At 39.2% G+C, this 14,958-nt stretch overlaps 1 protein-coding gene across 3 annotated transcripts in view; it reads right to left on the bottom strand.

Annotated features, from left to right (window-relative positions):
- Nucleotides 1-14,958, bottom strand: part of Stac (SH3 and cysteine rich domain) — a 148,500-nt gene that overhangs the window by 45,345 nt on the left and 88,197 nt on the right. For all 3 annotated transcript variants that reach the window (XM_046437451.2, XM_046437450.2, XM_046437449.2), the window contains exons 3-5: nt 7,517-7,617; nt 5,929-6,010; nt 4,299-4,414 (exon numbers count right to left, since the gene is read on the bottom strand). In XM_046437451.2, coding sequence (XP_046293407.1) covers nt 4,299-4,414; nt 5,929-6,010; nt 7,517-7,617 — 299 coding nt within the window. The remainder of the gene's footprint in view (nt 1-4,298; nt 4,415-5,928; nt 6,011-7,516; nt 7,618-14,958) is intronic.

Raw genomic sequence — 14,958 nt, 5'->3', positions numbered from 1 at the left:
GATCTTGTTTCCAAGCTTTAGATCCAGCCTTCTGGTTGCTGTACATGTGTGATTTAAAAGCTGTCCACACAGATAGCAACTGTGAATAAGACAAAGAAAGAGGAAGGAGCTGGCAGGGCTGATTTCCTTGGAACCAAACTTAAGTACTTAATTCAAATTTACTGCCAGCTTTAAGTCCTTCTTAGAAGTTTAGAGAGTTTGGTGTTCATTTTTTTTTTTTTAATACACCATAGATTTAGTGAGAATTTGTAATGGACAGACACTATATAGATGAATGTTTCTCAAATTTTGGTGGGTATTTGGGATCATCTGGCTTGCTGATAAAACTCACATAGGGCAGAACCTCTCCCTCTGTGCTGTTATTAGGTTCCCCCATCGAATTCTGATGCACACCAAAGTTTGAGAATCACAGGTATAAGGTATTGGAAATAAAATGCAAACAGAGCGCTTGCATTTAAACAGCTCTGTCTTAGTGGAAGAGGTGATTGGAAAAGCAAGAGAACAATTAAACAAAAAAGCAAAAATTACTAAGCATTATATAAATCAGTTGCTATGGGAGAACGGGGAACAGGGAAGAGGTGCCCAGCCAAAGCAGGAAGCTCTGGGGGAATGTTATCTGCAGAGTTAGAGACAACGTGTGGGTGACTAGACAGAGCATGGCTTTTCAGAGAGCTGTTCCTGGAGGTTGGCTGTGAGAAATGAAGTGTTATGTGGACCCTGGAAGATTCTGAGGTCTGTCTTCAAGAGTCTCTCATTAATTCTTCTCTATTCTTCAACCATTTCTCAAGTGCTCACTATGTGCCAGAGACCTTGCAAGGTCCTGGTGTAGTGAGGTAAATAAGGAAGGAGCCCCTGATGTATAGCCACTTACTATCTAGTTAAGGAAATTGATGCAAAAGAAGATAATTACTGTGTAATCAAGTATATCCAATAAGAAAGGAGCTCTTGAAAGCTTGTGGAAGGAATGACTGGTCATGCTTGAGGGAGTCTGGGGACTCTACTTTTTATTTTTATAGAAATCAAGTTGTATCTTAAAGAATTGCAATTGTAGAGAGCAATATTTTCTAAGATGTGATATCAAGAGCTTGGTGAATTCAGGGAAAAAAAAAAAAAAAAGAAAAGCCTCGTATCATGGGAGCTTGCATGTGAGAAGTTAAGTATTTGTGGACCCCAGAGGATCTTGCCATCAAGAGTCCCTTATTGATTCTTTCTCATTCTTTAACTATTTCTCAAGTGCTCATCTGTATCAGCCATGCTGAAGAGTTTGGGCATTGTCCTTCCAGCAGAAGTGACTCAATAGAGTGTTTTAATTAGGAAAATTGTGCATGTATTTAAGGGATGATACAACTTGAGATGCTGCTAAGAGTACACTCAAAGTGAATAAAGTAGCATAAATATTTCTTTGTTGTAATCTGGGTGAGAGATAATGAGTTTCAAGTCCTGATAGTTGGTGAAAGAGAAGGGCACTTAGGATACATATTTCTGAGTTCTGCCTCGTGAAACATAATCACCAATGGAGCACAAGAACAGTCTAGATATGCTCATGTTGCAGTATCTGTAGGACTGGCATGGTGCTTTGGCAAGAAGTTAGAACTGGAAATACCTAAGCTTAGGGATGATGGTTGGAAAAGAGAAATGTAAAGATCAACCAGGAAGAGCATGTAGAACCAGAAGACCAAGCAAAAACAGATCCCTGGGAAAAGTCCAAATTAAAGAGCAAGTGGAAGATGAGTCAGAGAAGATGAGCTGAGCAGAACAGCAGAACCTCCAATGAGTCATGGGTTTCCAACAAAGCCTGGGCATGGGCCCTGTCAATGGAGGGCTTTGGAAAATACTCTCTTCAAATCCTCATGAATGGATGACACCCTTGTTTAACTTCATAACTTAGGTTTAACGGAAATCCAGCTAAGACTTAGATGCTCAGTGAAAATAAAGCAGCAACCACTTCCATTTATTCAGTGCAAATTATTCCAGGACCTATGCTAGATACTTTGTGTATACTATTATATCATAGCAAATACTTTATGTAGTTATTATATTATCATTACCTTACCCATGTAGCCATAACAAGTTTATGTAGAGCCATGCATCACTTAATAACAGGGATATGTTCTGAAAAATGCATTTTTTCATTGTGAAAACATTCTTGAGTGCACTTATACACAGCTAGATGGTATGGCCCATACACACCTAGGCAATATGGCATAGCCTATTGGTTCTAGGCTATAAACCTGACTAACATGTGACTGCACTAAATACTGTAGGCAATTTTTAATACCATGATAAGCATTTGTGTATGTAAACATAGAAAATGCACAGTAAAAATACTAGGCCATAAGAAGTTTTCAGCTCTGCTATAATCTTGTGGGGCCACCACCATACATGTTATCTGTCATTGATTAAAGTGCCTATGATGCATGACTATAATATAAATTCTATTCCTATCCATTTTATATATTTTTTCAAAATTACATTTAGCACAATTTTAATTATTCATTCAATAAATGAATTAAAATTATCTTCTAAACTGCCAAATGATAATAATCTCTCTGCAAAGATCATAGGGATTCAGGTATCTTAAACTGTCACAAATTATATCCTCACTGCTTTGAGGAAGTATCTTCTGAAGCTAAACATTTCCATCTTACTATGAAATCCTTCAGCTTTCCTGTGGCATGGTTATTGTAATATCTTGAACACATATATATCCTATGTTCTTAATTTTAATAAAAGGGCATAAGACATATTCAGGTATATTTTAAAATAATGTCACCACCTTCAACTTTCTCTTCTATTGGTTTGGTTTTCAAAAATTAGTAAATGTGGGCTTTTTATTTGTGTGTGTTAAATTGCAAAAAAAAAAAAAAAAAAGGAAAAGAAAAACCTCATTAGCATAAATGTTATGCATGAGCCAGGAAAAAGATTAAAAATTATTTTATAATTATTTGAGTGAGATAAATCAGTGGAGTTTCTGAAGAACAGAGATTTCAGTGAATTGGTTTCTAGAACGACCATGTAGCATCAGAGACCCACAAACACATCTACCTGCAGGCTTGATCACATTCCCTGCCTAGAGTCTCAGACTATCTTATGAATAGACCTGCAGCCAGTGAGGGAGCTGCCTCAGCTCAGCCCTGAGGACACCTCCAGGGGTGTGTTCTGCCTTCTTCTACTCCTCCTCTAGTCACCTGATGACTCAGAGGGGTAGACCATTTGGAGGCTCATCTGAGTCCTGCCTAAAGTTCCAGTCCTGCAACCTTATGCAACCTTATTCAGGCCTTCCTGAATGGCCATGTGCACTTGAAATTCCTTGCCATTTTTTAGGAGGGATGGTGGCTTTCAGCAAGGGTGTGGCATCTTGGACCATTTATAGAAATTATGAATGGGAGAGCCAGAGACAGGGTGGGCACAGAAATACATTAAATAGTCAGTTTAGGTCAGATGAACCAAAAGAGGTGTTTGGGAGGGTGAGTGTCCCTTGGAGAGAGGTTCTACTGAGTCACAGGTCGAGCATTTCCAGGGAGGGCCATTTTTCTGTGAAATCAAGGGACACCTTGTCTTAGAAAGGAGTGAGAAAATATGAGAAATAGCTATCTTTTTTTAACTGGGATAAAGCTAGAAGGAGAAATGCAAACATCCAGACCTTCTCTGATTTCGCCCATTGTTTGAGTCAAATATTTCTTTTATTTTTCCTTCCTTCCTTCTTTCTTTCTTTTTTTGGGGGGTGGGGGGGCTGGGGATTGAACCTGTAGGTGTGTTTACACTGAGTTCCATCTCCAGCCCTGCTTTTTATTTTATTTTTTTAATTTTGAGACAGGGTCTTACTAAATTGCTTAGAGCCTTGTTAGGCTGCTGAGGCTAGCCTTGACCTTGGGATCCTCCTGCCTCAGCCTCTCCAGTCACTGGGATTATAGGTGTGTACCTCCATGTCTGACTCAGCCAAATATTTCTTAAGTGTTGACTGATATACCATCTAATATTGGTGACAGGATAAAACAAAAACAAAAACAACAACAACAACAACAACAACAACAACAAAAACAAAACAGATATATGGGAAAAGTCATGAGGCCAAGAGAATGATCTTTGAGCAGAAAAGTAAAATGTGCCCTGGGCGTTGACAACAGAAAGTCAGCCCTTAGTGGCCCAGAGCACTTTGAGTTACCCTTTGGAGGTAGCCTGACTCTCAGAAGAATCATCCTCATGGCACATTCAGATGAAATCTCTTACACTGCTGCACCTGAGGCTGGCCCTGCCCGAGACACCATGAGTGACTGAGGGGGGGAGAGGACAATTACAGAGGTCCTGTGAGGTGAATCAGAGCCACTGCCAGAGCTGCCCTTCTTCGTTCTCTGGGCCAGGGAAGTGCCAAAGCGAAGGGTCTCGTAGACAGGGTCCACCTTATTGCCACAGGCTGCAACAGAAGAGAAAGCTTTTCTGAGAAAGCTCACCGGAGAGGGCCCACCCCGCCCACCACGCATCACTCCTGGGTTATCATCCTCCGAGAAGAGAAGTAGGTTCTTTGCAGCTGACCTGCCAGCCCTGGGGAAGATCCAGCTTCCCACACAGACGTGACCTCCACACCACCATGTGCACATTCACCATGGCACCCAGAACTTCCAGCCAGGACTCTGCTCTGAAACTTTCCCCTAGTGATTGGTTTTCCTCTTTCCTGATCCATCCCCAGGACTCCAGAGACCCTTTTCATTTCCTCCAGAGAAAGGCTCTGCTCACTAGGGCACATTCTTGAGACACAATGTTTGCAGCAGGGGGCAAGTGTTTTTTCAAAGGGATTTGAAATTACCAGGCTTCATAAATTTCTAATTAAAAGGTTTCCAGTTTATAAATTTCTACTTTAAAACCTGTCCAGCCAAAAAGGCAAAAATAGATGTCGAGATTTTTAGAGACAGAATGAAAAAAAAATAAAAAAGAAGAAAGAAGAAAATTGAAAGGTAAAAGAAGAAATCTAAGCCAGAATATCTATAAATATAGGGCATTATTTAGTTCCTCATTAAAGAATAAGTGATATTTCCTGAGTTCCCACTTTATACTTATGGTCTATAGTATATACTCAGTATATGTCATATTTATATCAGATATACTATCATATCAGATACTATATATTGTATCTCTATCTATCTATCTATCTATCTATCTATCTCACAACAACTATGAAAACAGTGATTGCCCTTCTCAGTTTGTAGGATCTGACAGATCTAGTTATTTGTGCAGAGAACAGTAGGCCACCAGCTCTGCACAGGTCTTTGGGAAGCTGTGCCCCATGCTCTTGCCACTCTTCTGTGCTGCTCATCACTGAGAAAGCATATCAGGAGCCTTTGGGGCATGAGTGTTTTTCAAACTTCATCAGGATGAAAATTCCTTGAAGAATTTGGTCCACCTTCTGTTTTTCCTCCAGTAAAACAATTACAACCCAAGCAGCCACCAAACAAAGACAGCCACTGTTTTATTTTTTTAATTTGTTCTTTCTAGATATACGTGACAGTAGAATATATTTTGACGTATCATATATACATAGAACAAGAATAACTTGTTCCAATTAGGATCCCAATATTGTGGTTGTATATGATGTGGAGTTATATTGGTTGCATATTCACATATAAGGATAGGAAAGATACGTTTGATTCATTCTACTGTCTTTTCTATTCCCATTCAACCCCCCTTCCCTTCATTCCCCTTTGTCTAGTCCAATGAACTTCTAATCTTCCCTTCCCTTGTTGTGGGTTAGCATCTACATATCAGAGAGAACATTCCGCCTTTGGTTTTTTGGGACTGGCTTATTTCATTTAATATGAAATTCTCCAGTTCCATCCATTTACTGGCAAATGCCATTGGAAGTCCTTGGAGGACAGCACTTATTACTGACTCTGCAGCTCAAAACCCAACTCAACTCATGAATGTCCAACTCACCAATGGGCATAACTTCTTTAATGCATCCAAACTGTTCATGGATGAGCAAGGGGGAGCTGTAGTAACGCCGAAACCCCTTTGGCTGGAGAGAGAATAAGAAAGAGAGGGTCTTAATGTCATTGAAGAGATGGAGAAAATCACGTAAGTCCTAAAAATAAAACCAGTTGTTGTCTCCCTTTAAGATGCTGACTTGTCCTATTAATTCTATAACTCACTGCTGAAAGGGGAGTGGGGAGGAGAAAAGATGGATGGCAATAAGCAAGTTATGCCCTATCCAGACAGCAAGTTCCTGGCCCTGGCTTGACATACTATTTCTTTTCCCCTTGCTGTGTACTGCAGCTTCTGCTGTGTGCCATGCGCTCATTATCTCCCAGGACAAAGGGATTGCCTTGCATTCTTTTGCCACAGTTTATGATTGTGCTTTATTAAATTCATAAAGTCCTGGGCATGAGAAAGCAGACCCCAAGACCTAAAGGCATATCTGAAGAGTTTTCCTCAGAATCATGTTCTATTCTTTCTGGATTCTCTTCTGTGTTTGTGATCTCTCATCCGGGATCTTTGTCTTGGCTTGTGAGAATGATCACTGAAGAAGGAGAAGGGGAACAGGTGAAAGTGGAAGGGATTTGAAAAAAAAAAAGGACACTGCCAATCAAAGGAAGTGGATAAACTTTGTAAGAACCTGGACTTAGAACTCCCAGTGTTAGAAGGGAACTTGGTGACCTGGTTTCTACTAGAATCCTGAGATCTTCTCCCGTGTTCCTGACAAGTGGCGTCCTGCTTTATCTGAGCACTGTCAGTGGCAGGAAGGTGATAGGAGCATTCCCTAGCCCTGGAGGTAGGTCCTTGGTGATATTATATCTGAGTGTTAAGACATGGCACCTACTGATCCTAAGTCTTTTCCCTAGAACCAGAAAATGTGATGATCTTACATTTTTTGAAGACAGTTGTTATGTTCCATTGAATTATTTTCTATAGTAGAAACCATTGGTATAATCTTTGGCCATCCTAGTTTCAAATACCCTCAGACAGGCTCTGGGTTGCTTTTTATCAATGTGAGGCATCAGGATTGAAGCCCACACTCCTGAGATGCTAGGATCAGCTCAGAAAGATAAGACCATCAGATCTTTCTTCATTTGGCCAACATGTCTATTAAAGTGATGTAGACTATTATAGCTCTGTTTCAATTTTGCCAGCAGTTGGTTTTAGTCCTCTTTTGAAACTCAGTGAGTTGATAGCCAGCTAAGCACTAGGGTAACTAACAAATGACATTAGTTTGCCTGGGACAGAAGCGTTTCCTGGGATGCATGACTTCTACTTTGAAAAAATTGAACAGTCCCCGGATAAAGACTGCAATGTTAAAACTGAGAAAGTCCCAACTTGGGAAAAGACAGTCATTCTATTAAGGACCCTGACTCCCTCTAATGTACAGCATTTGTCTAGAGGGTTGACTTAGCTCCACCTCTTCTTTATCTTTATGTTAATTAGGGAGCCAAGTGAGCAGGACAGGGATGCTGGGGTGACTTCAGAGCTACGAGGAGCTGGAGTTGGGGCAAGGAGTCTGGGGCTTCCTGTTGGCATGAGCCCTTACCAGCTTGCCCATGCACCGCTGGGGTGCTAGGCCGTCTGTGCACCTGTGGTGGATGCTCATCTTACAGGCTTTGCAGCGCAGTCCGTGCTTAGCATTTGTTCCTGTTAGGCACAGGGCAAACTTTGGTTAGGATACAGCCTACCCTTTCCTAGATACCCCTCTAAATTGATGAAAAAGAGATTCTTCCAATAACCAGGAAATTCTTCCTAATTACTTTTCCACTCAACTTCCCAAATGAAAAAAGACAATGGTAAATTCTTTGACTGTCTCCTACATTTTTCTACCTAAGGTATCTGCTCTGGTTTCTCTCCATTTCTTTTTCCTCTTAATTAAAACTAGCAAGATCCACTCTCCTTACTCTTTATATAGGCCATGTGTTTTTTACTTTTCTGGGTCTTACCGAGGGGTGCAAGTCCTATCATTTTACCCATTCTTGCTTGCCTTCCTGTAATGAGGTTTGAGGTCTTAGAAAAAACTCAGGAAAATAATTGATACAGGGGAAATGGCAAAGTCTGGGTGAAAGGGGTGTTGATGGTCTTCTGCAATAGGGAGAGAGGACTCAATCAGATACCAGCACCTGCCTGGTCATTTTAGTGCTGCACCAAAGCCCAAGGCTGAGGCAAGGAGAGGCACTGGGAGGCCAGACAGGTGTGTGGAGTGTAAGAGCTGTAGGAAGATGGCGTTCATGGTTCAGAATGTGGCTGGCAAGGCTGGCACTCTGAAAGCTTGTCAGGAAAATGGGTGCATGAGGTCAAATGGTGTGATAGCACAGATGAGGATTACACAGATTTTTTGCCCAAGAAGACCACCTGGAGAGGCAGTGGGTCTCTACTAAAATAGTCTTTAGGGTGAAGATATCAAAATGAATATGTCCATATAATATGAGTTCTGGGTCCACAGGCACCCAACTAACTATTACAACTGACTACAGATCCAAAATGAAGGTATCCCAAGATTAAAAAAATCCACCTTTCCCCCCACCAATGTGCTCTCATCCCCTTCATCTGTTTTTCCCCTTTTATAACTCAACGTATATATAGTGGCCAGAGTGGTCTTTTTATAATATAATTTAGTCACTTCTTTCCTTTGCTTAAACATCTTTGAGCAGGTTCTTCTTGGCTTTCTGATGTCATACAAAATGTTCCCTATGGTGGCAAAGCTTTGCATGATTCGGTGGGAGCCCACCTTTGACTCTATCTCAGGCCAATCCCTCTGGTTCACTAGGTTTTAGTCATGTGGACTTCTTTTAGTTTCTTGAATATGCAAACTCTTAAATTCTGCAAGGCCTTGACACCTACAGCTCCGTTTGCCTGGGATGCTGTTTCTACCACTCTTCTCTTGGCTAAGTGACCCCTCATATTTGCATCTGTTGTATTTTTTTCAATCAAGATTCCTTAAAAACATTTCTTCTCTCCAGCCTAAATTATCTATTTCCTATTATCCTTCCTCCCAGCATGTTGTGGTTATCTTTTATAACATTTATCACTATTATTATTTACTTGAGAACTTGCTTCTGTCTTCCTTTTCCTCTGGACTGTCAACTCAATGAGGCTTAGGACCATGTCTGTTCATTTGCCTTTGTATATTTCACTCTGAGCCTGATGCCCAATAAACATACATTAAATAATTTTCTTTCTCTTTTTTCTTGGTACTGGGGATTGAACTCAGGGGTTCTCAACCTCTGAGCCACACCCCCAGCCCTTTTTTGTACTTTATTTAGAGACAGTGCATCACTGAGTTGCTTAGTGCTTTACCTTGCTGAGGCTGGCTTTGAACTCATGATCTTCCTGCCTTGGCCTTCCAAGCCACTGGGATTACAGATGTGTGCCACTGTGCTTGGCTGCATTAAATAAGTTAATGAAAAAATTCTTTCATAGTCACATATGCAGTGAAACAATGATGACTGGTGTGAGATAGTTATTGAAATTGATTCATCAGCAACATAGAAAAAGTATTCAAAAGTTAAATATCCATCTGTATTATTTAATTTTAAAGACTAAAAGCCTCAAGGGTATGTTTGAATGATTTGCCCCAAGCCAGATTAGGTCTTGCCTACTTTCACTCTTGCACTGCTTGACCCAAATATTTCCTCTCAATCTGTTTAACCTACATGGAGATAAAGTTGGGGTTAGTTCAATGATAAAAAAGGGAATGCAAGGACCTGAAACTCACCTGGGAAAAGCAATGGGCAAACATTTGAACTAGAAATGATTTTGCAGGTGTTGCCTGAATTCTCCTTCTGGGAAGGCATTGTGTAATACAAAGCCTGTCTGCTGACAGAAATCTGAGGTGACACATGCACACACCATAAATTATTGGGTATGTGTTCATAAATAGTGGTTGGAAAGTCCCTTTTCTTTTTGAGAATAATCGCTTAGCTAAAAGAAACTGCTATGCTTTCAAAAGACGAGATGTGAAAAGTAATTACTTATTTTTTTCATTTTCAAATGAGAGAATGCTATTTGTGCCCTATGTGGAAACGTAAGTAGAAACGTCAAAGATGAAAGTTGTTTCATTGTGTGCTGGACTCTGAAATAGTGTCATTATATATTAAGGTAAATTTTCCTTCAAACCCAAACACAATGATTTCAGTTTTCCATGTCTGTTCTTGTACACTCCACTGTTTTGTATGAGTCAGACCACCAGCAATTATTTGGTTTTAGGTGTTTCAATTTCCACTGTGGAATAACAAAAGTGATTGAAGAGGAGAGCTTGTGCTCTGAAGTTCAGAGAATAGTTCAAAGGAATGATTCACATCACAGCAGTGACATTAGTTTACTCTAGCAAGACACAGAGAAGCCATGGTCTGACTTATTTTGTTACTTGTGACTTCCATTGCAAGTACATTGTAGTATGTGTGCCTTAGGCTGGAGCAGAGAAGGTCAGTTTTAAATTTGAATATTACGTCTAGTACAGATTCTTTAAATTGAAAAAAAAAACTGCCATATTTCTGGATCCTCAACTATCTCATCACCAAATGGGAATAGTCTACCTACCATCAGAATTGCTAATAGAATACTGTCATGCTACAGATGCTCCTTGACTTATAATGGGGTTATATACTAATAAATAAACTTAATTATAAGTTGAAAATATTAAGTAAAAAGTGCATGTGGTGCACTTGACCTACAGAAAAACATAGTTCAGTAGCATAGTACACTGAAGAATATTGGTTGTGACCATCTGGCAGATTGGGAGCTGTGCCTCACTGCTGCTGCTTCCCGCAATCACAAGAATAATATGTAGTATATTATTAACAAGGTAAAATATAAAATTTGATGTATTGTTTCTATTGAATGCATGTGGCTTTTACACCTTCAGAAAATTGAAAATTCAGAAGTTGAGCTATATTTTAAGTCAGGGTATACACACACACACACACACACACATATTAAAGGATTTAATAGGTTTAATAAAGATTTCACTGGACTTTGGGTAAAAAATGGACTGGTCAAAGAATTTCCCATTTAGTTATATCAAAACTTCACTAAAGCTACAGTCAAGGTATTTTTTTTTTTAAATGGCATAGACTCCAAAGAACAAGTTTACTTAGAAGAGTAGTCAGAGTAGAAGTGAGTTCAGCATATAGAGATAGAAAGCAATGGATGGTATAGTAAGCAGTTTAAGAGAAGATAACATTAGATTTCTCAAAGCAACTTGGAAACTAGAAGGCCATGGAACTTTGAAAACTGTCAAATTTCAAGATTCTGAGAGAAAATGTTTTCCACCCCAGAATTTTATACCCAGCCAAATTATCAAACACAGGTGAAGGTTGAATAAATATGTATTTAGGGTTTCAAAATGTTTACTTTCCCCATGATCTTAAAGAAATTGCTGGAGAATGTGCCTATTAAAAAATGAGGGAATAAATCAAAAAAGAGAAGAATATCAGATCTAGTGCACAACAGAGCTGACATGGAGGAGAGATAAATGATATCACCATATAACAGCTCTGCAATAGGTGTAGACTGGAGCTGCAAGATGAAATAAGGCAGTATGCTGAAAATAAAAGGAAGTGGGGGACCTTAAAAGTTTATTGATTATTTTGAGATTTGATTATAAAAGAACTTGGCATTTGAGAAATCTGTGGAAGCATTTGAAAAAAGTACAGATGCATGAAAAAAAATTCAGTAGGTAAAAAGGCAACTTCAATTTGAGGAAAATAAAATGTAAGAAAAGAAATGTAATCACAATGTAACCCTTGAATTAGAAATTAACAGTAGTCATACATAGTGCATAAATTGACCATCTAGTTAGCACAAAATTGTGATAAAAGTACTTGGGAAGAGGGAGCAAGGGGGCAAAGATTGTAATATAACTCTTTTGGAAAGGTCAGCACAAGGAAGGAAAGAATAAGAAGTGGTGCTGGTGGTCTAAGAGCTGAATCTATCTTTTATGGCAGGAAGACAATAAATGTTTGATCAATCAATAAATAGCAGCAGATCACAGCATTTAGAACTATTGACATAAATGCAAGGGGAAACAATTAGAGGTGAAAGTGGCTGCCTTTTAGAAGTGAATTTGAGATGGGACAGCTTCCATTTCAAGTACAACCTGTCTTGAAACTGTTCTTATATACTACTATGACTAAATAAATAAATAAGAAATCTCTGGAAACAGGGTCAAGTTGGCCCCTTGGAATAATATGACTCCCGGCATATTAGATATAGGTAAAGCATGGGGCCAGTTATTACAAAGTCATCAGTTTTTCCCTGGAAATTCTGGGTTAAAGTTCTGGGTTAAATCTAAGAGTTTCGTGAGTTATGATTAAAATTATTAAGCATGTTAGTCATAATATTCAAATGGAGTTTAAAATGGACCAATGCAAGTCAATAAGGTACCCATTAGGTGTCAGATTCTGGGCTTTTTCATGAACAATGAGCTGTCCATAGAGAATCAAATGTTAAAGCTCTAGAACATGAAGTCTACACATATGCTGGGAGAAATTTTTGAAAAATTTTTTCTCAAGGCTGGTGACTGAATCTACCACATTAGACTACATACTCCTGTTTTCTTATTAAATGAAATTTATTACATATGTATGTTAAACCATTGGCCAGACTACTTTTGATAACATTTTGCAATTTGGGCATTGCTTAGCCCTTAGTCAAATTTCATATAATGTCAAAGTTAAAGATAAAATAATGCTTTACAATTTAGATCTCTTAATTGCAGAAGCAATTTGGAGAATGAAAAAAAATGTTTGTGTAAGAAAGTAAATGTAATCATAACATAGTATTTAAATTAATAGTCAACTAATATTTAGTTTGTTTTCAGTTTGTAGAATCATAGAATTACTCTTATATAATATATTTGATGAAAATTGTTGTAGCTTAGATAATAAAAACACCTTTTACTATGAGTTGGGAAACTCTATTCTCACATATACACACACATGTATATTTCATGTATAAATGTATCTGTGTGTGTGTGTGTGTGTGTGTGTGTGTGTGTATGCAGGTGTATGTCTATCTATAAATCCAGTAGTACTCCTTTTCCTCAGTGGACAATATGTTAAAGACCCCAGTGGAAGCCTGGAATCATGGATAGTCCCCAACCCTATATAGACGATGTTTTTTTTTACTATACATACACAGAATAAAGTTTAATCTACAAATTAGATACAGTAGAAATTAGCCATAACTAATAATACAATAGAAGAATTAGAATAATACACTGTAACAAAATTTACATGAATGAGGTCTCTCTTTCTCAAAATATCTTCTTGGGCTGAATTCATCCTTCTTTAGTGAGGATGTGAGATGATACCATGTGATGAGATGAAGTGAAGTGAATGACTCAGGCATTGTGATGTAGCCTTTGGCTATTACCGACCTTCTTACTTGAACACAAGTACAGGGGAACTGTGACAGTTGGTCTGATAATGGAGATGGCTACTAAGTGATTGATGGGCAGGTAGCACATACAGCATTGATACACTGGATGAAGGGATAATTCACACTTGGGCAGGACAGAGTGAACAGCATGAGATCTCATCACACTACTCAGAAAGGTATGCACATTTGGAAACTTTTGAATTGTTTGTTCATGGAATTTTCTACTTGATATTTTCAGACTACAGTTAACCATAGGTAATTAAAATGGAGGAAAGCAAAACTATGGCTAAGAAGAGACTATTGTATGGCCATAAATATTTCTTAGGTTGCGTACAATATCTATAAATGATTCAAAGGTAAATACAAGCAAGATAGTCCAAAGATTTTTCCAGGCCCCTGATTTTATTGGTTTAGTTACTGGATCTTAGCAAAGGACCCTACTAGGGATGCCTGTATCAAGAGTGTACAGAGCCCAGAGAGAGCTAAATGGCCATTTCACAAAAGGGACTCAAAGCTGGAGACATGAAAGCAAAAGCAATAGGTAAGCTTTGGGTGCCCGGGTAGACCCTTGGTACTTAAAGGATAGGATCTATACAAATAATAGTAAAAATGATAGAGTCTATATTTCTAAACTAAAGACAAGAATATAACTGTTTCTGAGTTATAAAAACAGGCAACAATGCAGCTAGCATTGACCATTGTTCAGATAATAAGTAGCTTCTAATGCATGAACTATCTCTGTGTACAATCCAAAGCCTCCTGCCAATACCCTCCCTCCCTCTGCAACTGCAGAACACACCACCCTCCTCTGGCTCTCAGTGTTGCTAGAGCACCTATCACATCAGGGCATCTCCTCCTCTACCATGTGGGACCTGACTTGAAACACGGGTATATTCACTTCTGGCACTACTGTGACCAGTAAAATGCCTGGCATGACCTACATTATTTTCTCTTTGGAGGGATATTTCAACCCACGCCTGGGCCAGACAAATATCCAGGCTAAGAGAATATTGGGGCTTTTTCCCACTAATATTATAAAAAGAGCTAAACTTCTTGTGGCCCCTGACTCCTGGGGTCTGGACTCAGGTTTGGACCACAAGGTTTGAACTGCCTGCAGATCTTGACTGTGTGGGCTGGTCTTGATTGTTATACCAATGTTCCAATGTGGCCACATCCTGGTTTGTTGGGACCTAGAACTCTCTAAGCTCCAGGGCACTCTCCAATCCAGGCCTAGTACTATTCCTTAAATTGCCTGCTTGACTAGGAAGCCAGATGAAGGCTGATTCTGGAACTCACTCCCTCTTTTCTGCTATCAGCTCTTCACACCTTTCTCAAAGCAGATGTTGACATCTGGCAGGATCAAGGTAGCTATGCTCTTCAAACGTTTGTGGCTTTGCTTGAGGTCTTCTCCCAGGTAACATTTCACATTGGCCTCTGCTTCCTCCTTATGGTATGAATTGTCACCAAGTGTCATGTTCCCCAAGAGACCTACAATATGCTTTGTTATGCCTGAGAAAGAGATGCCTTGGATTTCATCATTGCTTTTACCTCATACATAGCACCCAGAAGTTCCTGCTATGCTAGACCAACACATACCTAACTATA

This window comes from Marmota monax, unplaced genomic scaffold, assembly GCF_021218885.2.
Source record: "Marmota monax isolate L192 unplaced genomic scaffold, Marmota_monax_Labrador192_F-V1.1 WCK01_AAM20220418_F8-fsc00021, whole genome shotgun sequence".
Lineage (NCBI taxonomy): Eukaryota > Metazoa > Chordata > Mammalia > Rodentia > Sciuridae > Marmota > Marmota monax.
Note: the sequence above shows the minus strand (reverse complement) of the source record. Positions and strands in the feature narration are given on the sequence as shown.